The sequence below is a fragment of the Opisthocomus hoazin genome, chromosome 7 (assembly GCF_030867145.1).
Source record: "Opisthocomus hoazin isolate bOpiHoa1 chromosome 7, bOpiHoa1.hap1, whole genome shotgun sequence".
In the NCBI taxonomy this organism is placed as follows: domain Eukaryota; kingdom Metazoa; phylum Chordata; class Aves; order Opisthocomiformes; family Opisthocomidae; genus Opisthocomus; species Opisthocomus hoazin.
Window position 1 is genome coordinate 68,832,329 of NC_134420.1, and position 25,817 is coordinate 68,858,145.

Below are 25,817 nucleotides of genomic sequence, written 5' to 3' on the forward strand. Positions count from 1 at the left end.
CCAATTAATGAACTTCTGATTACTGATTCTGATATTTAAAAAAAAAAAAAAAACCACTTAGGAAAAATCACCTCAGGCCCCCTGCTTCCCTCTTTCTGGTCTCCAGTCCCCTCACTGTGAGCTATACTCGGTCTCTCTGGGGAGGTGAGAGGTGGTGTGGGAGATGGGGGTCAGCAGATGGTGACTGCTTTTCGTGTTCCCACTCCTTGCTTCACGCTCAGTTGCCCCAGGGTGGATTCCTCCACGAGCCACTGACCCCGTCAGAGTCGAGCCTTCTCCTCTCTGCCCCTGCTCAAGCAGCTTTTCTTCCTCCAGCCCCTGCTTGAGCTCCTATATTGCTCCAGCATTTCTCCTGCTCTGCTGTCGCTCTTCTGTCTTCCTGCTCTGGTGTGGTCTTCTCTGTCTTCCTCCTCCTCCAGTGATGTTGTCCCTTTTTCTCAGTGTTTGCCACCCTTTCTTAAACACGTTTTCACAGAGGTGCCATAAACTCCTCTGATCAGTTCAGCATCACAGGCAGAGCTGGCTGCAAGCAGCTCCATCTGGCACAGGGTGGTCCATGACCTTCTCCCACAGAGATCACCCCACAGACACACTGTTGCCAAAACCCTGCTAATTCTGCCTAATACACACCTCAAGCTCTCTTGGTAATCAAAACAAAATCTGACCAACTTCTAGTTCTACTTTTTTCTCCAATCTGGGGATTTTTTCCTTCATAAAGGCATTTACATTTCTGGGTATTAATATTTCTGGTATCTTTGGAAAGATCGGCCTGATGAGACCTGAGGTAAGGAGTCTGGATGAAAGCAGACCTTTCTGTAGCCAGCCCTGTGTGTGCCCCAGGCATGCTGCTCCAGGGGGCTTCAGCTCGCAAGCTGGTTGCTCTGTACTCTGTGCGGCTCCTGCGGACATCAATGACCTGTTTGCTGCTTTCAGGTTCCGGACGACAGCTGAGACCATCCGAGCCTCCGGGAGATGCTGATGCGGATGCGGATGCAGAGGATGAAGATTCTGTGAGTTTTTTAGAGTTGAGTTTTTCTGGGATGGAGGTTTGGCAGTTACCTTGCTGGTGATTTTTCTTCCCATTAAAAATGTTGTCTTTCTGCTTGAGATTCTCCTGCCAGCTCAAAAGCCAGAATGATGCTTCAATATAAAGCAATCTGCTCTTTGTCATGATCCACCAGTATAAGTTTGATACCAAGACTTAGCAAACTACTACATGGCTGTTGACTACAGTAACTGCTCTTTAAAGCTTTAGCTGGTTTAGGAGATTCCTTATCTTTTGATTCCAGAAGGAAGCATTCCAAGTGCTTGTCAGCAGAAATTTCTGCTGGGACTCTTCCATGGTTTGCTTGGTTATAGAGGGCAATAAAGTCTGAAGCTGCAGGATGCAAATGCTAGGTGTGCAAATAAAGCAGGGAAGGAAATTTTTATTGCCTTTTTCAGTTATTACTAATTGATCTGTCAGTACTTTCAGTCTGTTCAGCCCATAGGTGCATACAATACATAAAGAAAACCAAAATCAGCATTCTATTGTTTTGGTCTCTCAGGAGTCTGTCCCTTGTGTTCTTGAGTAATATTCTTAAATGAAAATCACATTTACTCTTGACCTAAAGAAAAAGTTATTTGCTATCCTACATCCACCGTTACTAATGAATGATTTGTACACAGCAAACTATGCCTAAATAGAAAAACTCTCCTAAAAATATGGGTCACTGTTTAATGGTGGGTGTTCTTTTCCCATCACTCATTTCTTTTCCACAGGTTAATGAAGTGGCAGTAGAAGACATTCGTCCAAGGCCACAAGGATCCTCTCCAGTTTATGAATATTCCATAGAAGAAGAATATTTAAAGGCAAGGCACTGAGTTTTCATACAGTCATGGCTTTACCAAGCTGATTCAAGGGGCTTTAGCTCCTACAACTAGCCGAGACTCATATGTCATGTAGCAGGATGTTGTTGCAGCCATATTGTCTTTCTGTTGCCACCAAAATCAAGGCCATGTTGACTGATGGTTTTATGTTGTACTGGACTTGTTGTTGGGCATGTTCTTGTTTCTTGGCAAAAAATGCATTTCACTTAATTCCTTAAAGGACCTGAGGCAGACAGTGTCAGGAAATCACAATACTTTCCCTATCAGAATATTTAACTGGCGTGAATCTAACTAATAAGTATTCAGTAATTAACTGCACCCCTTGGTTATTCAAAGTTAAAGATTTGATTTGTACAATCATGTTAAGGTAAGGCAACAGTTTGAAATTCATGTCGAAGTCAAATAAATTAAAAAAATGTATATTCACAAAGATGGAAGTATAAGAAATGTGCTACACGAGTAACACACAGAAAATCTCCCAATGTCTTAATACAATTGGTCTCTGGTGTTCATTTCTTGCAAACTTTGGTACAATGTAGGGAGGTCTTGACGTCTAATTTACTACTGGGAATAATACAGATGAATCATTCAAGTTGTACATTGCATGTGTAGATCCCAATTTTTCTCTGTTGCCATTAATGTCAGCCTCAGTTATTAGTGTAAACCGGGGATTTTAACTGATGTAAGACTTTTGTTGTACTTTACAACAGCACGACTTCCGAACACTAAAAAATTGCAAATTATTTTTCAGCTTCAAGAAGAAAATAAAAAACATTCTACAGATAAATCAAAACAGAGTCACCCACAGGTCAGTCAAAAAGCATTCAGTAGTTTTGGGCATGTGGTTTGCAAAATAATAAAGTCCGTTACAACACACAGGTGTGGACGGGTGAACAGGGGGAAGGACAAATAGGCAAAGAGTCACTTTAGAACTGTTTTGACCAGGAACTTCACAAATTCCTTAGTTGTGGCGCAGGCATGAACACTTACGTATCCTGTTTGGGGTCATTCCATAATTCTTTCTAGCATTCTTTAGACTTCTCTGGTTTGAGTACAGTACAGCATAAGCTCTTCGTCTGACTTTTCTGGCCCATTGACTCTAGTTCAGGTGCTTGACATCTTCACAGAAAATACAGTCTTTCAGCCCAAAAGATTCCATATGTTTTATGTTCTGAAATTGCAACCTATTATCCCTATGGCCCCAATCCATCATAACCCTAACACACGTGCTTGATTCTTATATAGAACAGAATCAAACCCACTCTGAACAAGTACATTCTCTATTTTAGATAATTTGTCTGGAGCTACTGAAAATATATGTGAGGAGACTCCATTTTTTATTGTTGAATAGTGTAGAACACTTTGATATGAATGGATAACAATTATAAATTCACATCTTTTTCTATTTCTAGGAGACGATGGAAGTGACCCTGAAAACAGAAGTGGAAGCTGGTGCTAGTGGTTTCAGTGTGACAGGTGGAGGAAATGAAGGAATATTTATTAAAAAAGTACTTAAGGAATCTCCTGCTTCAAAAATATTTAGTCTGAGAGAAGGTACAGTCTGATTTTCAGTTGTTTTTTGTTTTTTAAAATATCTTCATATAATCAGGAATGTAGCTGTGTGTGCGTATAGATACCTACCTGATCTGTCATCTCTTTAGGTAAGATAAATAGTAGATCCCAAACCAACCAATACTATATGCGAGATTCATCTTTCCATATTAATAATTTCAGGGATCAGTTTCTTAAACAATAATGAAATGTGATTTTTTTGTATACCATAAAAAATATATAATTTTCATTGGAACAGCGAAAAAGATACATAGACAGCATTGTATACACTACTGAAATGAAAAAAAACCCAACTCATCACATTCATGAAGAACTTGCCTTTTATTCTTTCACAAAACTATGCTACAAAACTACTATAAATGATGATTTAAACAAGAACAAAAGTCTACAGTCTAAATACTGAAAAATCTAAGAAAAAACATTGTTACTGTCAGGGTGGTCAGACAGTGGAACAGGTTTTCCAGAGAGGTTGTGGAGTCAACATCCTCGGAAATATTCGACACCTGACTGCATGTAGACCTGACCCTTCCCAGATCTCCAGAGGTCCTTTGTAGCCTTAACTATTCTGTGTCTTTATTATGTGAACATAATTTTGTATTTTAAATAAATGGAATGTGATAATTTTTTTTAAATGATCATTATTTCAATAGAATCTAAAAAACTGCAAGAAAACACGAACTAATTAAAATTATGTCTGACTCCACTTGCAGGTGATCAGCTTCTAAGTGCTACAATATTTTTTGATAATATCAAATATGAAGATGCACTCAAGATTCTCCAATATTCCGAGCCGTACAGAGTCCAATTCAGCCTCAAAAGAAAAATTGCTGGGAAGGAAGAGCTAGAACACATGCACTCTACAGCCCAGTACAAACAGGAAAGATTAAGCCAGGTAGTTATTTGATTAGTTTAAAAAATTTGGATAACACCGTAGTAATGTGCTGTGTGGAAAGAGACCAGAAAATACACAATTATGTCTTCTTAAGACTTAGGCATGTGTGTAAACTTACTAGCATGAATATTCATTAGAAGAAAAAAATCTCAAACAATATTTGCAGCTTTATAAATATCCTGGGGAAGACTATAGATTTTTGACAAAGCCACAGCCTTGAGTTAGGGTAGAAGAACATAGTTCTCTAGTGAGTCAGTATGTTTTAGTTGTTAAGTGTCCACAGATAGGACAGGCTCAGATAAGATCTGTAATGTTTATATTCAGCATTTTCCAAAATGTAAAATATCGATAAGTATTTTTCTCAAAAGCTCACCAATTAAATTTTCTCTTAAAAATGTGTGTTTAATCACTGATAACTCCATAGACATGATCTGCTCATAGGTCTCCATCACATTCAACATTATTTTTCTCTTTGTATACCTATACATAAATATTATGTACATATTTGTACAGACATATATATAGAGATACATATAGAAACCTCTATTTATTGCAATGTTTTGCAAAGAACATAAACCTTCAGAAATCCACATATTGCAGTCATATAATGCATTTGTTTTATGCAGTTTCTGCCTGAATTATATACACCGTTTTCAGGAGTTTTTTGTATAACACATAGATAGTGTGAATAAAAGGGGCATTTTTCTACGTATTTTCTATTATGTATTTTATTTTGTATATTATGTATTTTATTTTGTGTTGCATCTATATTTAGTTTACTTTTAATCTTCTGCCTACTATTTGTTCTTTCAGGAAAAAGAACTCAGTGAGAGCATTCCCGAAGAAACACTGCATGTTTCAGGAAAAGCCATTTCTGAAGAAGACAGGGAAACATTAATTGTAAGCCAAAGGGTTGGAAGAAGCAAGAGACCTAAAAAAGACAGATTATCATGGCCAAAATTCCAGTCAATTAAAAATAAAAAGATACTGGGACACAGAAGATCTCACAGTACGTCAGATGCGTATGAGCCTGCTATACAGGATATTTCCCCCACAAGCACAGACACAGAGTCTCAATTTCAACAAGAAGTCCATATCAAAGAAAAAAAAGGAAGCCAAAAGAAACTGAAGTTCCCTAGCATTGGATTCAAAATGCACAGGTCCAAAGCAGAAGCACAAGACAAGCAAAAAACAGAAGTAAAAACAACACTGTTATCTGAAAGACAAAAAATACATAAAGAAGACATCAGCCTGGAAAATCCTGAAATACTAGATGTTGAATATACCACATCTCCTGCTTATGAAATAAAAAAAGGGGAGGTATGTGAAACTTTAACAAAAGACTTAAAAGATATGAAAAATGGCATTCCATCTCATTCAAAAAAATGCCCTGAAGTTGAAATCAGCATTAGAAAAGATCAAGACAAGGACTCAACATCAAAATTTACCGTACCTGAAGTACCAGCTATAACAACAAAGATATCAAAGCCTGGTTTAGAAACACCTGATCTGAAAGAAAGTCCAACTAAACAATCACCACAAGCATTATCAAAATCCCGAAAAAAGAAACAGAAAGCAACAAGAGATAAAACAGAAGGAGAAAGTGGAATTAACATAGACATGATGGAAAACACTGCACAAGGATCTATACAGGTAAAAGGTCTCGAAATAGGGACTGCTAAAGCAGAATTACACACAACAACTGACACATTGGAAACAGGACAAAAAAAAGCAGAAGACACACACATACTGACAATACAGGAAACAAAATTTGGGGTTTCAAAGCCTAAAAGCAAAGAGTCAAAGATTGAAAACACAAAACTGGGAAGCAATATTCCACATTCAGTACCAGAAACAACAGCTGACATAAGTTCAGAGGACAACAGGATTTTGGATGTGAAACCTCATGTGTCTGAGGCAGAATCAGAAGTATCTACTTGGAAAATACAAATGCCATCATTCAAAATGGCAAAAACACCTAAAGTTGACAAGAAAATGTCAACAGAAGAAAGAGCAGATGAAACCACACATGCTGTAAAAAAGGCACAGAAAGATGAAGATGGCATGCCCACAAGTGCTAAATCCTTGAAAATGGACATTGGCATGAAGACAGAAGAAAAAGATATAGAGGAAAAAGAAAGCAAATTCAGACTGCCAAAGTTTAAATTACCTACATTTACCTGGGTAACTGCAAAAGATGAGACAGGGCAAACGGAAAGTGAGATAAGTGAGAGGGAAAGAAAACAGCCATCACGACAAGGTGCAAAAATAGAGTTGAGTGAGTCTGAAGTCCCGGAGGGCGAACTCGCCCTGCAGGGCCCCGACGCCGAAGGCGGCCTGGAGGTGGCTGCCGGCAAAGCTGAGGGCGGTGGCATGAAAATTCACATGCCGAAAGTCAAGGTGCCCAGCGTGGTCTTCTCCAAGCCGACCGTCAAGGCTCCCAAACTCGATGCAGACATCAGCCTGCACAAAGCCGACGCCAGCCTCCCAGAGGCAGACCTCAAGGCCGGCGACATCAGCATCGCAGCCCCCGACATCAAGCTGCCCTCCGTCGAAGGCTCCCTCGAGCTCCAGGCGCCCGAGATAGACCTCAAAGTGCCCTCTGGCGAAGGCTCGCTCGACGGAGCCGAGCTGGAAGCTGCGGGTCTGAAAGGGAAGTTTAAGATGCCCAAGTTCGACAAGCCCAAATTCGGAGTGTCGACTCCCAAGGTGGAAGGGCTGGAAGGCCAGGTCAGCCTGCCCACCGCAGAGGTCGACCTCCCCTCCGCCACCGTGACGGCCGCAGTGGAGGGCCCCGCGCTGGGCCTCAAAGCCGACGTCCCCGGTGCCAAAACCGAAGGGGCTGGCTGGAAGGTGGAGAAGCCCTCCCTCAAAATGCCCAAAGCTGACATCAAAGCGCCCAAGGTGGACATCAGCCTGCCGTCCGTTGACGTCACCCTTCCAAAGGCCAGCGTCGACCTGCAGGCCCCTGAGGCGGCCCTCACCCTCGAAGGGGAAGCAAAAGCCCCAGAGAAGGAGGCCGCGAAGACCAAGGACGGCAAGTTCAAGATGCCCAAGTTCGGCATGCCTTCCTTTGGCTGGTCCAGCAGCAGAGAGGCCAAGGGCACCGTGGCCGCTGACATGGACGTCAGCCTCAAGGAGCCCCAGGTGACGGTGCCCTCGGGAACCGCTGAAGTGGACGTGACCCTGCCCGCGGCCGAGACCCAGGTGCCCGGCGTGGAGGTGACCCTCGAGACGGCTGCCGGAGGAGACGGTGAGAAAGGTCGCTTCAAGATGCCCGACGTCAAGATGCCCAGCGTCAAGCTGCCCAAAGTCAAAGCTCCCCACGTGCAGGTCAGCCTGCCAAAGGTGGAGGTCTCACTGCCCAAAGCCCAGGCCGAAGTCCCGGAGGGCGAACTCGCCCTGCAGGGCCCCGACGCCGAAGGCGGCCTGGAGGTGGCTGCCGGCAAAGCTGAGGGCGGTGGCATGAAAATTCACATGCCGAAAGTCAAGGTGCCCAGCGTGGTCTTCTCCAAGCCGACCGTCAAGGCTCCCAAACTCGATGCAGACGTCAGCCTGCACAAAGCCGACGCCAGCCTCCCAGAGGCAGACCTCAAGGCCGGCGACATCAGCATCGCAGCCCCCGACATCAAGCTGCCCTCCGTCGAAGGCTCCCTCGAGCTCCAGGCGCCCGAGATAGACCTCAAAGTGCCCTCTGGCGTAGGCTCGCTCGACGGAGCCGAGCTGGAAGCTGCGGGTCTGAAAGGGAAGTTTAAGATGCCCAAGTTCGACAAGCCCAAATTCGGAGTGTCGACTCCCAAGGTGGAAGGGCTGGAAGGCCAGGTCAGCCTGCCCACCGCAGAGGTCGACCTCCCCTCCGCCACCGTGACGGCCGCAGTGGAGGGCCCCGCGCTGGGCCTCAAAGCCGACGTCCCCGGTGCCAAAACCGAAGGGGCTGGCTGGAAGGTGGAGAAGCCCTCCCTCAAAATGCCCAAAGCTGACATCAAAGCGCCCAAGGTGGACATCAGCCTGTCGTCCGTTGACGTCGCCCTTCCAAAGGCCAGCGTCGACCTGCAGGCCCCCGAGGCGGCCCTCACCCTCGAAGGGGAAGCAAAAGCCCCAGAGAAGGAGGCCGCGAAGACCAAGGACGGCAAGTTCAAGATGCCCAAGTTCGGCATGCCTTCCTTTGGCTGGTCCAGCAGCAGAGAGGCCAAGGGCACCGTGGCCGCTGACGTGGACGTCAGCCTCAAGGAGCCCCAGGTGACGGTGCCCTCGGGAACCGCTGAAGTGGACGTGACCCTGCCCGCGGCCGAGATCCAGGTGCCCGGCGTGGAGGTGACCCTCGAGACGGCTGCCGGAGGAGACGGTGAGAAAGGTCGCTTCAAGATGCCCGACGTCAAGATGCCCAGCGTCAAGCTGCCCAAAGTCAAAGCTCCCCACGTGCAGGTCAGCCTGCCAAAGGCGGAGGTCTCACTGCCCAAAGCCCAGGCCGAAGTCCCGGAGGGCGAACTCGCCCTGCAGGGCCCCGACGCCGAAGGCGGCCTGGAGGTGGCTGCCGGCAAAGCTGAGGGCGGTGGCATGAAAATTCACATGCCGAAAGTCAAGGTGCCCAGCGTGGTCTTCTCCAAGCCGACCGTCAAGGCTCCCAAACTCGATGCAGACGTCAGCCTGCACAAAGCCGACGCCAGCCTCCCAGAGGCAGACCTCAAGGCCGGCGACATCAGCATCGCAGCCCCCGACATCAAGCTGCCCTCCGTCGAAGGCTCCCTCGAGCTCCAGGCGCCCGAGATAGACCTCAAAGTGCCCTCTGGCGAAGGCTCGCTCGACGGAGCCGAGCTGGAAGCTGCGGGTCTGAAAGGGAAGTTTAAGATGCCCAAGTTCGACAAGCCCAAATTCGGAGTGTCGACTCCCAAGGTGGAAGGGCTGGAAGGCCAGGTCAGCCTGCCCACCGCAGAGGTCGACCTCCCCTCCGCCACCGTGACGGCCGCAGTGGAGGGCCCCGCGCTGGGCCTCAAAGCCGACGTCCCCGGTGCCAAAACCGAAGGGGCTGGCTGGAAGGTGGAGAAGCCCTCCCTCAAAATGCCCAAAGCTGACATCAAAGAGCCCAAGGTGGACATCAGCCTGCCGTCCGTTGACGTCGCCCTTCCAAAGGCCAGCGTCGACCTGCAGGCCCCCGAGGCGGCCCTCACCCTCGAAGGGGAAGCAAAAGCCCCAGAGAAGGAGGCCGCGAAGACCAAGGACGGCAAGTTCAAGATGCCCAAGTTCGGCATGCCTTCCTTTGGCTGGTCCAGCAGCAGAGAGGCCAAGGGCACCGTGGCCGCTGACGTGGACATCAGCCTCAAGGAGCCCCAGGTGACGGTGCCCTCGGGAACCGCTGAAGTGGACGTGACCCTGCCCGCGGCCGAGATCCAGGTGCCCGGCGTGGAGGTGACCCTCGAGACGGCTGCCGGAGGAGACGGTGAGAAAGGTCGCTTCAAGATGCCCGACGTCAAGATGCCCAGCGTCAAGCTGCCCAAAGTCAAAGCTCCCCACGTGCAGGTCAGCCTGCCAAAGGCGGAGGTCTCACTGCCCAAAGCCCAGGCCGAAGTCCCGGAGGGCGAACTCGCCCTGCAGGGCCCCGACGCCGAAGGCGGCCTGGAGGTGGCTGCCGGCAAAGCTGAGGGCGGTGGCATGAAAATTCACATGCCGAAAGTCAAGGTGCCCAGCGTGGTCTTCTCCAAGCCGACCGTCAAGGCTCCCAAACTCGATGCAGACGTCAGCCTGCACAAAGCCGACGCCAGCCTCCCAGAGGCAGACCTCAAGGCCGGCGACATCAGCATCGCAGCCCCCGACATCAAGCTGCCCTCCGTCGAAGGCTCCCTCGAGCTCCAGGCGCCCGAGATAGACCTCAAAGTGCCCTCTGGCGAAGGCTCGCTCGACGGAGCCGAGCTGGAAGCTGCGGGTCTGAAAGGGAAGTTTAAGATGCCCAAGTTCGACAAGCCCAAATTCGGAGTGTCGACTCCCAAGGTGGAAGGGCTGGAAGGCCAGGTCAGCCTGCCCACCGCAGAGGTCGACCTCCCCTCCGCCACCGTGACGGCCGCAGTGGAGGGCCCCGCGCTGGGCCTCAAAGCCGACGTCCCCGGTGCCAAAACCGAAGGGGCTGGCTGGAAGGTGGAGAAGCCCTCCCTCAAAATGCCCAAAGCTGACATCAAAGAGCCCAAGGTGGACATCAGCCTGCCGTCCGTTGACGTCGCCCTTCCAAAGGCCAGCGTCGACCTGCAGGCCCCCGAGGCAGCCCTCACCCTCGAAGGGGAAGCAAAAGCCCCAGAGAAGGAGGCCGCGAAGACCAAGGACGGCAAGTTCAAGATGCCCAAGTTCGGCATGCCTTCCTTTGGCTGGTCCAGCAGCAGAGAGGCCAAGGGCACCGTGGCCGCTGACGTGGACGTCAGCCTCAAGGAGCCCCAGGTGACGGTGCCCTCGGGAACCGCTGAAGTGGACGTGACCCTGCCCGCGGCCGAGATCCAGGTGCCCGGCGTGGAGGTGACCCTCGAGACGGCTGCCGGAGGAGACGGTGAGAAAGGTCGCTTCAAGATGCCCGACGTCAAGATGCCCAGCGTCAAGCTGCCCAAAGTCAAAGCTCCCCACGTGCAGGTCAGCCTGCCAAAGGCGGAGGTCTCACTGCCCAAAGCCCAGGCCGAAGTCCCGGAGGGCGAACTCGCCCTGCAGGGCCCCGACGCCGAAGGCGGCCTGGAGGTGGCTGCCGGCAAAGCTGAGGGCGGTGGCATGAAAATTCACATGCCGAAAGTCAAGGTGCCCAGCGTGGTCTTCTCCAAGCCGACCGTCAAGGCTCCCAAACTCGATGCAGACGTCAGCCTGCACAAAGCCGACGCCAGCCTCCCAGAGGCAGACCTCAAGGCCGGCGACATCAGCATCGCAGCCCCCGACATCAAGCTGCCCTCCGTCGAAGGCTCCCTCGAGCTCCAGGCGCCCGAGATAGACCTCAAAGTGCCCTCTGGCAAAGGCTCGCTCGACGGAGCCGAGCTGGAAGCTGCGGGTCTGAAAGGGAAGTTTAAGATGCCCAAGTTCGACAAGCCCAAATTCGGAGTGTCGACTCCCAAGGTGGAAGGGCTGGAAGGCCAGGTCAGCCTGCCCACCGCAGAGGTCGACCTCCCCTCCGCCACCGTGACGGCCGCAGTGGAGGGCCCCGCGCTGGGCCTCAAAGCCGACGTCCCCGGTGCCAAAACCGAAGGGGCTGGCTGGAAGGTGGAGAAGCCCTCCCTCAAAATGCCCAAAGCTGACATCAAAGCGCCCAAGGTGGACATCAGCCTGCCGTCCGTTGACGTCACCCTTCCAAAGGCCAGCGTCGACCTGCAGGCCCCCGAGGCGGCCCTCACCCTCGAAGGGGAAGCAAAAGCCCCAGAGAAGGAGGCCGCGAAGACCAAGGACGGCAAGTTCAAGATGCCCAAGTTCGGCATGCCTTCCTTTGGCTGGTCCAGCAGCAGAGAGGCCAAGGGCACCGTGGCCGCTGACGTGGACGTCAGCCTCAAGGAGCCCCAGGTGACGGTGCCCTCGGGAACCGCTGAAGTGGACGTGACCCTGCCCGCGGCCGAGATCCAGGTGCCCGGCGTGGAGGTGACCCTCGAGACGGCTGCCGGAGGAGACGGTGAGAAAGGTCGCTTCAAGATGCCCGACGTCAAGATGCCCAGCGTCAAGCTGCCCAAAGTCAAAGCTCCCCACGTGCAGGTCAGCCTGCCAAAGGCGGAGGTCTCACTGCCCAAAGCCCAGGCCGAAGTCCCGGAGGGCGAACTCGCCCTGCAGGGCCCCGACGCCGAAGGCGGCCTGGAGGTGGCTGCCGGCAAAGCTGAGGGCGGTGGCATGAAAATTCACATGCCGAAAGTCAAGGTGCCCAGCGTGGTCTTCTCCAAGCCGACCGTCAAGGCTCCCAAACTCGATGCAGACGTCAGCCTGCACAAAGCCGACGCCAGCCTCCCAGAGGCAGACCTCAAGGCCGGCGACATCAGCATCGCAGCCCCCGACATCAAGCTGCCCTCCGTCGAAGGCTCCCTCGAGCTCCAGGCGCCCGAGATAGACCTCAAAGTGCCCTCTGGCGAAGGCTCGCTCGACGGAGCCGAGCTGGAAGCTGCGGGTCTGAAAGGGAAGTTTAAGATGCCCAAGTTCGACAAGCCCAAATTCGGAGTGTCGACTCCCAAGGTGGAAGGGCTGGAAGGCCAGGTCAGCCTGCCCACCGCAGAGGTCGACCTCCCCTCCGCCACCGTGACGGCCGCAGTGGAGGGCCCCGCGCTGGGCCTCAAAGCCGACGTCCCCGGTGCCAAAACCGAAGGGGCTGGCTGGAAGGTGGAGAAGCCCTCCCTCAAAATGCCCAAAGCTGACATCAAAGAGCCCAAGGTGGACATCAGCCTGCCGTCCGTTGACGTCGCCCTTCCAAAGGCCAGCGTCGACCTGCAGGCCCCCGAGGCGGCCCTCACCCTCGAAGGGGAAGCAAAAGCCCCAGAGAAGGAGGCCGCGAAGACCAAGGACGGCAAGTTCAAGATGCCCAAGTTCGGCATGCCTTCCTTTGGCTGGTCCAGCAGCAGAGAGGCCAAGGGCACCGTGGCCGCTGACGTGGACGTCAGCCTCAAGGAGCCCCAGGTGACGGTGCCCTCGGGAACCGCTGAAGTGGACGTGACCCTGCCCGCGGCCGAGATCCAGGTGCCCGGCGTGGAGGTGACCCTCGAGACGGCTGCCGGAGGAGACGGTGAGAAAGGTCGCTTCAAGATGCCCGACGTCAAGATGCCCAGCGTCAAGCTGCCCAAAGTCAAAGCTCCCCACGTGCAGGTCAGCCTGCCAAAGGCGGAGGTCTCACTGCCCAAAGCCCAGGCCGAAGTCCCGGAGGGCGAACTCGCCCTGCAGGGCCCCGACGCCGAAGGCGGCCTGGAGGTGGCTGCCGGCAAAGCTGAGGGCGGTGGCATGAAAATTCACATGCCGAAAGTCAAGGTGCCCAGCGTGGTCTTCTCCAAGCCGACCGTCAAGGCTCCCAAACTCGATGCAGACGTCAGCCTGCACAAAGCCGACGCCAGCCTCCCAGAGGCAGACCTCAAGGCCGGCGACATCAGCATCGCAGCCCCCGACATCAAGCTGCCCTCCGTCGAAGGCTCCCTCGAGCTCCAGGCGCCCGAGATCGACCTCAAAGTGCCCTCTGGCGAAGGCTCGCTCGACGGAGCCGAGCTGGAAGCTGCGGGTCTGAAAGGGAAGTTTAAGATGCCCAAGTTCGACAAGCCCAAATTCGGAGTGTCGACTCCCAAGGTGGAAGGGCTGGAAGGCCAGGTCAGCCTGCCCACCGCAGAGGTCGACCTCCCCTCCGCCACCGTGACGGCCGCAGTGGAGGGCCCCGCGCTGGGCCTCAAAGCCGACGTCCCCGGTGCCAAAACCGAAGGGGCTGGCTGGAAGGTGGAGAAGCCCTCCCTCAAAATGCCCAAAGCTGACATCAAAGAGCCCAAGGTGGACATCAGCCTGCCGTCCGTTGACGTCGCCCTTCCAAAGGCCAGCGTCGACCTGCAGGCCCCCGAGGCAGCCCTCACCCTCGAAGGGGAAGCAAAAGCCCCAGAGAAGGAGGCCGCGAAGACCAAGGACGGCAAGTTCAAGATGCCCAAGTTCGGCATGCCTTCCTTTGGCTGGTCCAGCAGCAGAGAGGCCAAGGGCACCGTGGCCGCTGACGTGGACGTCAGCCTCAAGGAGCCCCAGGTGACGGTGCCCTCGGGAACCGCTGAAGTGGACGTGACCCTGCCCGCGGCCGAGATCCAGGTGCCCGGCGTGGAGGTGACCCTCGAGACGGCTGCCGGAGGAGACGGTGAGAAAGGTCGCTTCAAGATGCCCGACGTCAAGATGCCCAGCGTCAAGCTGCCCAAAGTCAAAGCTCCCCACGTGCAGGTCAGCCTGCCAAAGGCGGAGGTCTCACTGCCCAAAGCCCAGGCCGAAGTCCCGGAGGGCGAACTCGCCCTGCAGGGCCCCGACGCCGAAGGCGGCCTGGAGGTGGCTGCCGGCAAAGCTGAGGGCGGTGGCATGAAAATTCACATGCCGAAAGTCAAGGTGCCCAGCGTGGTCTTCTCCAAGCCGACCGTCAAGGCTCCCAAACTCGATGCAGACGTCAGCCTGCACAAAGCCGACGCCAGCCTCCCAGAGGCAGACCTCAAGGCCGGCGACATCAGCATCGCAGCCCCCGACATCAAGCTGCCCTCCGTCGAAGGCTCCCTCGAGCTCCAGGCGCCCGAGATAGACCTCAAAGTGCCCTCTGGCGAAGGCTCGCTCGACGGAGCCGAGCTGGAAGCTGCGGGTCTGAAAGGGAAGTTTAAGATGCCCAAGTTCGACAAGCCCAAATTCGGAGTGTCGACTCCCAAGGTGGAAGGGCTGGAAGGCCAGGTCAGCCTGCCCACCGCAGAGGTCGACCTCCCCTCCGCCACCGTGACGGCCGCAGTGGAGGGCCCCGCGCTGGGCCTCAAAGCCGACGTCCCCGGTGCCAAAACCGAAGGGGCTGGCTGGAAGGTGGAGAAGCCCTCCCTCAAAATGCCCAAAGCTGACATCAAAGCGCCCAAGGTGGACATCAGCCTGCCGTCCGTTGACGTCGCCCTTCCAAAGGCCAGCGTCGACCTGCAGGCCCCCGAGGCGGCCCTCACCCTCGAAGGGGAAGCAAAAGCCCCAGAGAAGGAGGCCGCGAAGACCAAGGACGGCAAGTTCAAGATGCCCAAGTTCGGCATGCCTTCCTTTGGCTGGTCCAGCAGCAGAGAGGCCAAGGGCACCGTGGCCGCTGACGTGGACGTCAGCCTCAAGGAGCCCCAGGTGACGGTGCCCTCGGGAACCGCTGAAGTGGACGTGACCCTGCCCGCGGCCGAGATCCAGGTGCCCGGCGTGGAGGTGACCCTCGAGACGGCTGCCGGAGGAGACGGTGAGAAAGGTCGCTTCAAGATGCCCGACGTCAAGATGCCCAGCGTCAAGCTGCCCAAAGTCAAAGCTCCCCACGTGCAGGTCAGCCTGCCAAAGGCGGAGGTCTCACTGCCCAAAGCCCAGGCCGAAGTCCCGGAGGGCGAACTCGCCCTGCAGGGCCCCGACGCCGAAGGCGGCCTGGAGGTGGCTGCCGGCAAAGCTGAGGGCGGTGGCATGAAAATTCACATGCCGAAAGTCAAGGTGCCCAGCGTGGTCTTCTCCAAGCCGACCGTCAAGGCTCCCAAACTCGATGCAGACGTCAGCCTGCACAAAGCCGACGCCAGCCTCCCAGAGGCAGACCTCAAGGCCGGCGACATCAGCATCGCAGCCCCCGACATCAAGCTGCCCTCCGTCGAAGGCTCCCTCGAGCTCCAGGCGCCCGAGATAGACCTCAAAGTGCCCTCTGGCGAAGGCTCGCTCGACGGAGCCGAGCTGGAAGCTGCGGGTCTGAAAGGGAAGTTTAAGATGCCCAAGTTCGACAAGCCCAAATTCGGAGTGTCGACTCCCAAGGTGGAAGGGCTGGAAGGCCAGGTCAGCCTGCCCACCGCAGAGGTCGACCTCCCCTCCGCCACCGTGACGGCCGCAGTGGAGGGCCCCGCGCTGGGCCTCAAAGCCGACGTCCCCGGTGCCAAAACCGAAGGGGCTGGCTGGAAGGTGGAGAAGCCCTCCCTCAAAATGCCCAAAGCTGACATCAAAGCGCCCAAGGTGGACATCAGCCTGCCGTCCGTTGACGTCACCCTTCCAAAGGCCAGCGTCGACCTGCAGGCCCCCGAGGCGGCCCTCACCCTCGAAGGGGAAGCAAAAGCCCCAGAGAAGGAGGCCGTGAAGACCAAGGACGGCAAGTTCAAGATGCCCAAGTTCGGCATGCCTTCCTTTGGCTGGTCCAGCAGCAGAGAGGCCAAGGGCACCGTGGCCGCTGACGTGGACGTCAGCCTCAAGGAGCCCCAGGTGACGGTGCCCTCGGGAACCGCTGAACTGGACGTGACCCTGCCCGCGGCCGAGACCCAGGTGCCCGGCGTGGAGGTGACCCTCGAGACGGCTGCCGGAGGAGACGGTGAGAAAGGTCGCTTCAAGATGCCCGACGTCAAGATGCCCAGCGTCAAGCTGCCCAAAGTCAAAGCTCCCCACGTGCAGGTCAGCCTGCCAAAGGCGGAGGTCTCACTGCCCAAAGCCCAGGCCGAAGTCCCGGAGGGCGAACTCGCCCTGCAGGGCCCCGACGCCGAAGGCGGCCTGGAGGTGGCTGCCGGCAAAGCTGAGGGCGGTGGCATGAAAATTCACATGCCGAAAGTCAAGGTGCCCAGCGTGGTCTTCTCCAAGCCGACCGTAAAGGCTCCCAAACTCGATGCAGACGTCAGCCTGCACAAAGCCGACGCCAGCCTCCCAGAGGCAGACCTCAAGGCCGGCGACATCAGCATCGCAGCCCCCGACATCAAGCTGCCCTCCGTCGAAGGCTCCCTCGAGCTCCAGGCGCCCGAGATAGACCTCAAAGTGCCCTCTGGCGAAGGCTCGCTCGACGGAGCCGAGCTGGAAGCTGCGGGTCTGAAAGGGAAGTTTAAGATGCCCAAGTTCGACAAGCCCAAATTCGGAGTGTCGACTCCCAAGGTGGAAGGGCTGGAAGGCCAGGTCAGCCTGCCCACCGCAGAGGTCGACCTCCCCTCTGCCACCGTGACGGCCGCAGTGGAGGGCCCCGCGCTGGGCCTCAAAGCCGACGTCCCCGGTGCCAAAACCGAAGGGGCTGGCTGGAAGGTGGAGAAGCCCTCCCTCAAAATGCCCAAAGCTGACATCAAAGCGCCCAAGGTGGACATCAGCCTGCCGTCCGTTGACGTCACCCTTCCAAAGGCCAGCGTCGACCTGCAGGCCCCCGAGGCGGCCCTCACCCTCGAAGGGGAAGCAAAAGCCCCAGAGAAGGAGGCCGCGAAGACCAAGGACGGCAAGTTCAAGATGCCCAAGTTCGGCATGCCTTCCTTTGGCTGGTCCAGCAGCAGAGAGGCCAAGGGCACCGTGGCCGCTGACGTGGACGTCAGCCTCAAGGAGCCCCAGGTGACGGTGCCCTCGGGAACCGCTGAAGTGGACGTGACCCTGCCCGCGGCCGAGACCCAGGTGCCCGGCGTGGAGGTGACCCTCGAGACGGCTGCCGGAGGAGACGGTGAGAAAGGTCGCTTCAAGATGCCCGACGTCAAGATGCCCAGCGTCAAGCTGCCCAAAGTCAAAGCTCCCCACGTGCAGGTCAGCCTGCCAAAGGCGGAGGTCTCACTGCCCAAAGCCCAGGCCGAAGTCCCGGAGGGCGAACTCGCCCTGCAGGGCCCCGACGCCGAAGGCGGCCTGGAGGTGGCTGCCGGCAAAGCTGAGGGCGGTGGCATGAAAATTCACATGCCGAAAGTCAAGGTGCCCAGCGTGGTCTTCTCCAAGCCGACCGTCAAGGCTCCCAAACTCGATGCAGACGTCAGCCTGCACAAAGCCGACGCCAGCCTCCCAGAGGCAGACCTCAAGGCCGGCGACATCAGCATCGCAGCCCCCGACATCAAGCTGCCCTCCGTCGAAGGCTCCCTTGAGCTCCAGGCGCCCGAGATAGACCTCAAAGTGCCCTCTGGCGAAGGCTCGCTCGACGGAGCCGAGCTGGAAGCTGCGGGTCTGAAAGGGAAGTTTAAGATGCCCAAGTTCGACAAGCCCAAATTCGGAGTGTCGACTCCCAAGGTGGAAGGGCTGGAAGGCCAGGTCAGCCTGCCCACCGCAGAGGTCGACCTCCCCTCCGCCACCGTGACGGCCGCAGTGGAGGGCCCCGCGCTGGGCCTCAAAGCCGACGTCCCCGGTGCCAAAACCGAAGGGGCTGGCTGGAAGGTGGAGAAGCCCTCCCTCAAAATGCCCAAAGCTGACATCAAAGCGCCCAAGGTGGACATCAGCCTGCCGTCCGTTGACGTCGCCCTTCCAAAGGCCAGCGTCGACCTGCAGGCCCCCGAGGCGGCCCTCACCCTCGAAGGGGAAGCAAAAGCCCCAGAGAAGGAGGCCGCGAAGACCAAGGACGGCAAGTTCAAGATGCCCAAGTTCGGCATGCCTTCCTTTGGCTGGTCCAGCAGCAGAGAGGCCAAGGGCACCGTGGCCGCTGACGTGGACGTCAGCCTCAAGGAGCCCCAGGTGACGGTGCCCTCGGGAACCGCTGAAGTGGACGTGACCCTGCCCGCGGCCGAGACCCAGGTGCCCGGCGTGGAGGTGACCCTCGAGACGGCTGCCGGAGGAGACGGTGAGAAAGGTCGCTTCAAGATGCCCGACGTCAAGATGCCCAGCGTCAAGCTGCCCAAAGTCAAAGCTCCCCACGTGCAGGTCAGCCTGCCAAAGGCGGAGGTCTCACTGCCCAAAGCCCAGGCCGAAGTCCCGGAGGGCGAACTCGCCCTGCAGGGCCCCGACGCCGAAGGCGGCCTGGAGGTGGCTGCCGGCAAAGCTGAGGGCGGTGGCATGAAAATTCACATGCCGAAAGTCAAGGTGCCCAGCGTGGTCTTCTCCAAGCCGACCGTCAAGGCTCCCAAACTCGATGCAGACGTCAGCCTGCACAAAGCCGACGCCAGCCTCCCAGAGGCAGACCTCAAGGCCGGCGACATCAGCATCGCAGCCCCCGACATCAAGCTGCCCTCCGTCGAAGGCTCCCTCGAGCTCCAGGCGCCCGAGATAGACCTCAAAGTGCCCTCTGGCGAAGGCTCGCTCGACGGAGCCGAGCTGGAAGCTGCGGGTCTGAAAGGGAAGTTTAAGATGCCCAAGTTCGACAAGCCCAAATTCGGAGTGTCGACTCCCAAGGTGGAAGGGCTGGAAGGCCAGGTCAGCCTGCCCACCGCAGAGGTCGACCTCCCCTCCGCCACCGTGACGGCCGCAGTGGAGGGCCCCGCGCTGGGCCTCAAAGCCGACGTCCCCGGTGCCAAAACCGAAGGGGCTGGCTGGAAGGTGGAGAAGCCCTCCCTCAAAATGCCCAAAGCTGACATCAAAGCGCCCAAGGTGGACATCAGCCTGCCGTCCGTTGACGTCACCCTTCCAAAGGCCAGCGTCGACCTGCAGGCCCCCGAGGCAGCCCTCACCCTCGAAGGGGAAGCAAAAGCCCCAGAGAAGGAGGCCGCGAAGACCAAGGACGGCAAGTTCAAGATGCCCAAGTTCGGCATGCCTTCCTTTGGCTGGTCCAGCAGCAGAGAGGCCAAGGGCACCGTGGCCGCTGACGTGGACGTCAGCCTCAAGGAGCCCCAGGTGACGGTGCCCTCGGGAACCGCTGAAGTGGACGTGACCCTGCCCGCGGCCGAGACCCAGGTGCCCGGCGTGGAGGTGACCCTCGAGACGGCTGCCGGAGGAGACGGTGAGAAAGGTCGCTTCAAGATGCCCGACGTCAAGATGCCCAGCGTCAAGCTGCCCAAAGTCAAAGCTCCCCACGTGCAGGTCAGCCTGCCAAAGGCGGAGGTCTCACTGCCCAAAGCCCAGGCCGAAGTCCCGGAGGGCGAACTCGCCCTGCAGGGCCCCGACGCCGAAGGCGGCCTGGAGGTGGCTGCCGGCAAAGCTGAGGGCGGTGGCATGAAAATTCACATGCCGAAAGTCAAGGTGCCCAGCGTGGTCTTCGCCAAGCCGACCGTCAAGGCTCCCAAACTCGATGCAGACGTCAGCCTGCACAAAGCCGACGCCAGCCTCCCAGAGGCAGACCTCAAGGCCGGCGACATCAGCATCGCAGCCCCCGACATCAAGCTGCCCTCCGTCGAAGGCTCCCTCGAGCTCCAGGCGCCCGAGATAGACCTCAAAGTGCCCTCTGGCGAAGGCTCGCTCGACGGAGCCGAGCTGGAAGCTGCGGGTCTGAAAGGGAAGTTTAAGATGCCCAAGTTCGACAAGCCCAAATTCGGAGTGTCGACTCCCAAGGTGGAAGGGCTGGAAGGCCAGGTCAGCCTGCCCACCGCAGAGGTCGACCTCCCCTCCGCCACCGTGACGGCCGCAGTGGAGGGCCCCGCGCTGGGCCTCAAAGCCGACGTCCCCGGTGCCAAAACCGAAGGGGCTGGCTGGAAGGTGGAGAAGCCCTCCCTCAAAATGCCCAAAGCTGACATCAAAGCGCCCAAGGTGGACATCAGCCTGCCGTCCGTTGACGTCGCCCTTCCAAAGGCCAGCGTCGACCTGCAGGCCCCCGAGGCGGCCCTCACCCTCGAAGGGGAAGCAAAAGCCCCAGAGAAGGAGGCCGCGAAGACCAAGGACGGCAAGTTCAAGATGCCCAAGTTCGGCATGCCTTCCTTTGGCTGGTCCAGCAGCAGAGAGGCCAAGGGCACCGTGGCCGCTGACGTGGACGTCAGCCTCAAGGAGCCCCAGGTGACGGTGCCCTCGGGAACCGCTGAAGTGGACGTGACCCTGCCCGCGGCCGAGACCCAGGTGCCCGGCGTGGAGGTGACCCTCGAGACGGCTGCCGGAGGAGACGGTGAGAAAGGTCGCTTCAAGATGCCCGACGTCAAGATGCCCAGCGTCAAGCTGCCCAAAGTCAAAGCTCCCCACGTGCAGGTCAGCCTGCCAAAGGCGGAGGTCTCACTGCCCAAAGCCCAGGCCGAAGTCCCGGAGGGCGAACTCGCCCTGCAGGGCCCCGACGCCGAAGGCGGCCTGGAGGTGGCTGCCGGCAAAGCTGAGGGCGGTGGCATGAAAATTCACATGCCGAAAGTCAAGGTGCCCAGCGTGGTCTTCTCCAAGCCGACCGTCAAGGCTCCCAAACTCGATGCAGACGTCAGCCTGCACAAAGCCGACGCCAGCCTCCCAGAGGCAGACCTCAAGGCCGGCGACATCAGCATCGCAGCCCCCGACATCAAGCTGCCCTCCGTCGAAGGCTCCCTCGAGCTCCAGGCGCCCGAGATAGACCTCAAAGTGCCCTCTGGCGAAGGCTCGCTCGACGGAGCCGAGCTGGAAGCTGCGGGTCTGAAAGGGAAGTTTAAGATGCCCAAGTTCGACAAGCCCAAATTCGGAGTGTCGACTCCCAAGGTGGAAGGGCTGGAAGGCCAGGTCAGCCTGCCCACCGCAGAGGTCGACCTCCCCTCTGCCACCGTGACGGCCGCAGTGGAGGGCCCCGCGCTGGGCCTCAAAGCCGACGTCCCCGGTGCCAAAACCGAAGGGGCTGGCTGGAAGGTGGAGAAGCCCTCCCTCAAAATGCCCAAAGCTGACATCAAAGCGCCCAAGGTGGACATCAGCCTGCCGTCCGTTGACGTCACCCTTCCAAAGGCCAGCGTCGACCTGCAGGCCCCCGAGGCGGCCCTCACCCTCGAAGGGGAAGCAAAAGCCCCAGAGAAGGAGGCCGCGAAGACCAAGGACGGCAAGTTCAAGATGCCCAAGTTCGGCATGCCTTCCTTTGGCTGGTCCAGCAGCAGAGAGGCCAAGGGCACCGTGGCCGCTGACGTGGACGTCAGCCTCAAGGAGCCCCAGGTGACGGTGCCCTCGGGAACCGCTGAAGTGGACGTGACCCTGCCCGCGGCCGAGATCCAGGTGCCCGGCGTGGAGGTGACCCTCGAGACGGCTGCCGGAGGAGACGGTGAGAAAGGTCGCTTCAAGATGCCCGACGTCAAGATGCCCAGCGTCAAGCTGCCCAAAGTCAAAGCTCCCCACGTGCAGGTCAGCCTGCCAAAGGCGGAGGTCTCACTGCCCAAAGCCCAGGCCGAAGTCCCGGAGGGCAAACTCGCCCTGCAGGGCCCCGACGCTGAAGGCGGCCTGGAGGTGGCTGCCGGCAAAGCTGAGGGCGGTGGCATGAAAATTCACATGCCGAAAGTCAAGGTGCCCAGCGTGGTCTTCTCCAAGCCGACCGTCAAGGCTCCCAAACTCGATGCAGACGTCAGCCTGCACAAAGCCGACGCCAGCCTCCCAGAGGCAGACCTCAAGGCCGGCGACATCAGCATCGCAGCCCCCGACATCAAGCTGCCCTCCGTCGAAGGCTCCCTCGAGCTCCAGGCGCCCGAGATAGACCTCAAAGTGCCCTCTGGCGAAGGCTCGCTCGACGGAGCCGAGCTGGAAGCTGCGGGTCTGAAAGGGAAGTTTAAGATGCCCAAGTTCGACAAGCCCAAATTCGGAGTGTCGACTCCCAAGGTGGAAGGGCTGGAAGGCCAGGTCAGCCTGCCCACCGCAGAGGTCGACCTCCCCTCCGCCACCGTGACGGCCGCAGTGGAGGGCCCCGCGCTGGGCCTCAAAGCCGACGTCCCCGGTGCCAAAACCGAAGGGGCTGGCTGGAAGGTGGAGAAGCCCTCCCTCAAAATGCCCAAAGCTGACATCAAAGCGCCCAAGGTGGACATCAGCCTGCCGTCCGTTGACGTCACCCTTCCAAAGGCCAGCGTCGACCTGCAGGCCCCCGAGGCGGCCCTCACCCTCGAAGGGGAAGCAAAAGCCCCAGAGAAGGAGGCCGCGAAGACCAAGGACGGCAAGTTCAAGATGCCCAAGTTCGGCATGCCTTCCTTTGGCTGGTCCAGCAGCAGAGAGGCCAAGGGCACCGTGGCCGCTGACGTGGACGTCAGCCTCAAGGAGCCCCAGGTGACGGTGCCCTCGGGAACCGCTGAAGTGGACGTGACCCTGCCCGCGGCCGAGACCCAGGTGCCCGGCGTGGAGGTGACCCTCGAGACGGCTGCCGGAGGAGACGGTGAGAAAGGTCGCTTCAAGATGCCCGACGTCAAGATGCCCAGCGTCAAGCTGCCCAAAGTCAAAGCTCCCCACGTGCAGGTCAGCCTGCCAAAGGCGGAGGTCTCACTGCCCAAAGCCCAGGCCGAAGTCCCGGAGGGCGAACTCGCCCTGCAGGGCCCCGACGCCGAAGGCGGCCTGGAGGTGGCTGCCGGCAAAGCTGAGGGCGGTGGCATGAAAATTCACATGCCGAAAGTCAAGGTGCCCAGCGTGGTCTTCTCCAAGCCGACCGTCAAGGCTCCCAAACTCGATGCAGACGTCAGCCTGCACAAAGCCGACGCCAGCCTCCCAGAGGCAGACCTCAAGGCCGGCGACATCAGCATCGCAGCCCCCGACATCAAGCTGCCCTCCGTCGAAGGCTCCCTCGAGCTCCAGGCGCCCGAGATAGACCTCAAAGTGCCCTCTGGCGAAGGCTCGCTCGACGGAGCCGAGCTGGAAGCTGCGGGTCTGAAAGGGAAGTTTAAGATGCCCAAGTTCGACAAGCCCAAATTCGGAGTGTCGACTCCCAAGGTGGAAGGGCTGGAAGGCCAGGTCAGCCTGCCCACCGCAGAGGTCGACCTCCCCTCCGCCACCGTGACGGCCGCAGTGGAGGGCCCCGCGCTGGGCCTCAAAGCCGACGTCCCCGGTGCCAAAACCGAAGGGGCTGGCTGGAAGGTGGAGAAGCCCTCCCTCAAAATGCCCAAAGCTGACATCAAAGCGCCCAAGGTGGACATCAGCCTGCCGTCCGTTGACGTCGCCCTTCCAAAGGCCAGCGTCGACCTGCAGGCCCCCGAGGCGGCCCTCACCCTCGAAGGGGAAGCAAAAGCCCCAGAGAAGGAGGCCGCGAAGACCAAGGACGGCAAGTTCAAGATGCCCAAGTTCGGCATGCCTTCCTTTGGCTGGTCCAGCAGCAGAGAGGCCAAGGGCACCGTGGCCGCTGACGTGGACGTCAGCCTCAAGGAGCCCCAGGTGACGGTGCCCTCGGGAACCGCTGAAGTGGACGTGACCCTGCCCGCGGCCGAGACCCAGGTGCCCGGCGTGGAGGTGACCCTCGAGACGGCTGCCGGAGGAGACGGTGAGAAAGGTCGCTTCAAGATGCCCGACGTCAAGATGCCCAGCGTCAAGCTGCCCAAAGTCAAAGCTCCCCACGTGCAGGTCAGCCTGCCAAAGGCGGAGGTCTCACTGCCCAAAGCCCAGGCCGAAGTCCCGGAGGGCGAACTCGCCCTGCAGGGCCCCGACGCCGAAGGCGGCCTGGAGGTGGCTGCCGGCAAAGCTGAGGGCGGTGGCATGAAAATTCACATGCCGAAAGTCAAGGTGCCCAGCGTGGTCTTCTCCAAGCCGACCATCAAGGCTCCCAAACTCGATGCAGACGTCAGCCTGCACAAAGCCGACGCCAGCCTCCCAGAGGCGGACCTCAAGGCCGGCGACATCAGCATCGCAGCCCCCGACATCAAGCTGCCCTCCGTCAAAGGCTCCCTCGATCTCCAGGCGCCCGAGATAGACCTCAAAGTGCCCTCTGGCGAAGGCTCGCTCGACGGAGCCGAGCTGGAAGCTGCGGGTCTGAAAGGGAAGTTTAAGATGCCCAAGTTCGACAAGCCCAAATTCGGAGTGTCGACTCCCAAGGTGGAAGGGCTGGAAGGCCAGGTCAGCCTGCCCACCGCAGAGGTCGACCTCCCCTCCGCCACCGTGACGGCCGCAGTGGAGGGCCCCGCGCTGGGCCTCAAAGCCGACGTCCCCGGTGCCAAAACCGAAGGGGCTGGCTGGAAGGTGGAGAAGCCCTCCCTCAAAATGCCCAAAGCTGACATCAAAGCGCCCAAGGTGGACATCAGCCTGCCGTCCGTTGACGTCACCCTTCCAAAGGCCAGCGTCGACCTGCAGGCCCCCGAGGCGGCCCTCACCCTCGAAGGGGAAGCAAAAGCCCCAGAGAAGGAGGCCGCGAAGACCAAGGACGGCAAGTTCAAGATGCCCAAGTTCGGCATGCCTTCCTTTGGCTGGTCCAGCAGCAGAGAGGCCAAGGGCACCGTGGCCGCTGACGTGGACGTCAGCCTCAAGGAGCCCCAGGTGACGGTGCCCTCGGGAACAGCTGAAGTGGACGTGACCCTGCCCGCGGCCGAGACCCAGGTGCCCGGCGTGGAGGTGACCCTCGAGACGGCTGCCGGAGGAGACGGTGAGAAAGGTCGCTTCAAGATGCCCGACGTCAAGATGCCCAGCGTCAAGCTGCCCAAAGTCAAAGCTCCCCACGTGCAGGTCAGCCTGCCAAAGGCGGAGGTCTCACTGCCCAAAGCCCAGGCCGAAGTCCCGGAGGGCGAACTCGCCCTGCAGGGCCCCGACGCCGAAGGCGGCCTGGAGGTGGCTGCCGGCAAAGCTGAGGGCGATGGCATGAAAATTCACATGCCGAAAGTCAAGGTGCCCAGCGTGGTCTTCTCCAAGCCGACCGTCAAGGCTCCCAAACTCGATGCAGACGTCAGCCTGCACAAAGCCGACGCCAGCCTCCCAGAGGCAGACCTCAAGGCCGGCGACATCAGCATCGCAGCCCCCGACATCAAGCTGCCCTCCGTCGAAGGCTCCCTCGAGCTCCAGGCGCCCGAGATAGACCTCAAAGTGCCCTCTGGCGAAGGCTCGCTCGACGGAGCCGAGCTGGAAGCTGCGGGTCTGAAAGGGAAGTTTAAGATGCCCAAGTTCGACAAGCCCAAATTCGGAGTGTCGACTCCCAAGGTGGAAGGGCTGGAAGGCCAGGTCAGCCTGCCCACCGCAGAGGTCGACCTCCCCTCCGCCACCGTGACGGCCGCAGTGGAGGGCCCCGCGCTGGGCCTCAAAGCCGACGTCCCCAGTGCCAAAACCGAAGGGGCTGGCTGGAAGGTGGAGAAGCCCTCCCTCAAAATGCCCAAAGCTGACATCAAAGCGCCCAAGGTGGACATCAGCCTGC

The 25,817-nt window shown here is 57.8% G+C and overlaps 1 protein-coding gene across 1 annotated transcript in view; it reads left to right on the plus strand.

Moving 5' to 3' along the window:
- Window positions 1-2,619: 2,619 nt before the first annotated feature.
- AHNAK2 (AHNAK nucleoprotein 2) overlaps window positions 2,620-25,817 on the plus strand; it is a 39,646-nt gene continuing 16,448 nt past the window's right edge. Inside the window, exons 1-18 of the mRNA XM_075427169.1 lie at window positions 2,620-2,677; window positions 3,282-3,423; window positions 4,152-4,336; window positions 5,147-5,653; window positions 5,987-6,686; window positions 7,218-7,293; window positions 7,420-7,540; window positions 7,607-7,714; window positions 7,850-8,032; window positions 8,285-8,422; window positions 8,528-8,632; window positions 8,705-8,818; window positions 9,392-9,724; window positions 9,872-9,919; window positions 10,493-10,606; window positions 10,712-10,816; window positions 11,102-11,345; window positions 11,574-24,277. Coding sequence (XP_075283284.1) covers window positions 3,288-3,423; window positions 4,152-4,336; window positions 5,147-5,653; window positions 5,987-6,686; window positions 7,218-7,293; window positions 7,420-7,540; window positions 7,607-7,714; window positions 7,850-8,032; window positions 8,285-8,422; window positions 8,528-8,632; window positions 8,705-8,818; window positions 9,392-9,724; window positions 9,872-9,919; window positions 10,493-10,606; window positions 10,712-10,816; window positions 11,102-11,345; window positions 11,574-24,277 — 15,921 coding nt within the window. The 5' untranslated portion in view covers window positions 2,620-2,677; window positions 3,282-3,287. The remainder of the gene's footprint in view (window positions 2,678-3,281; window positions 3,424-4,151; window positions 4,337-5,146; window positions 5,654-5,986; window positions 6,687-7,217; window positions 7,294-7,419; window positions 7,541-7,606; window positions 7,715-7,849; window positions 8,033-8,284; window positions 8,423-8,527; window positions 8,633-8,704; window positions 8,819-9,391; window positions 9,725-9,871; window positions 9,920-10,492; window positions 10,607-10,711; window positions 10,817-11,101; window positions 11,346-11,573; window positions 24,278-25,817) is intronic.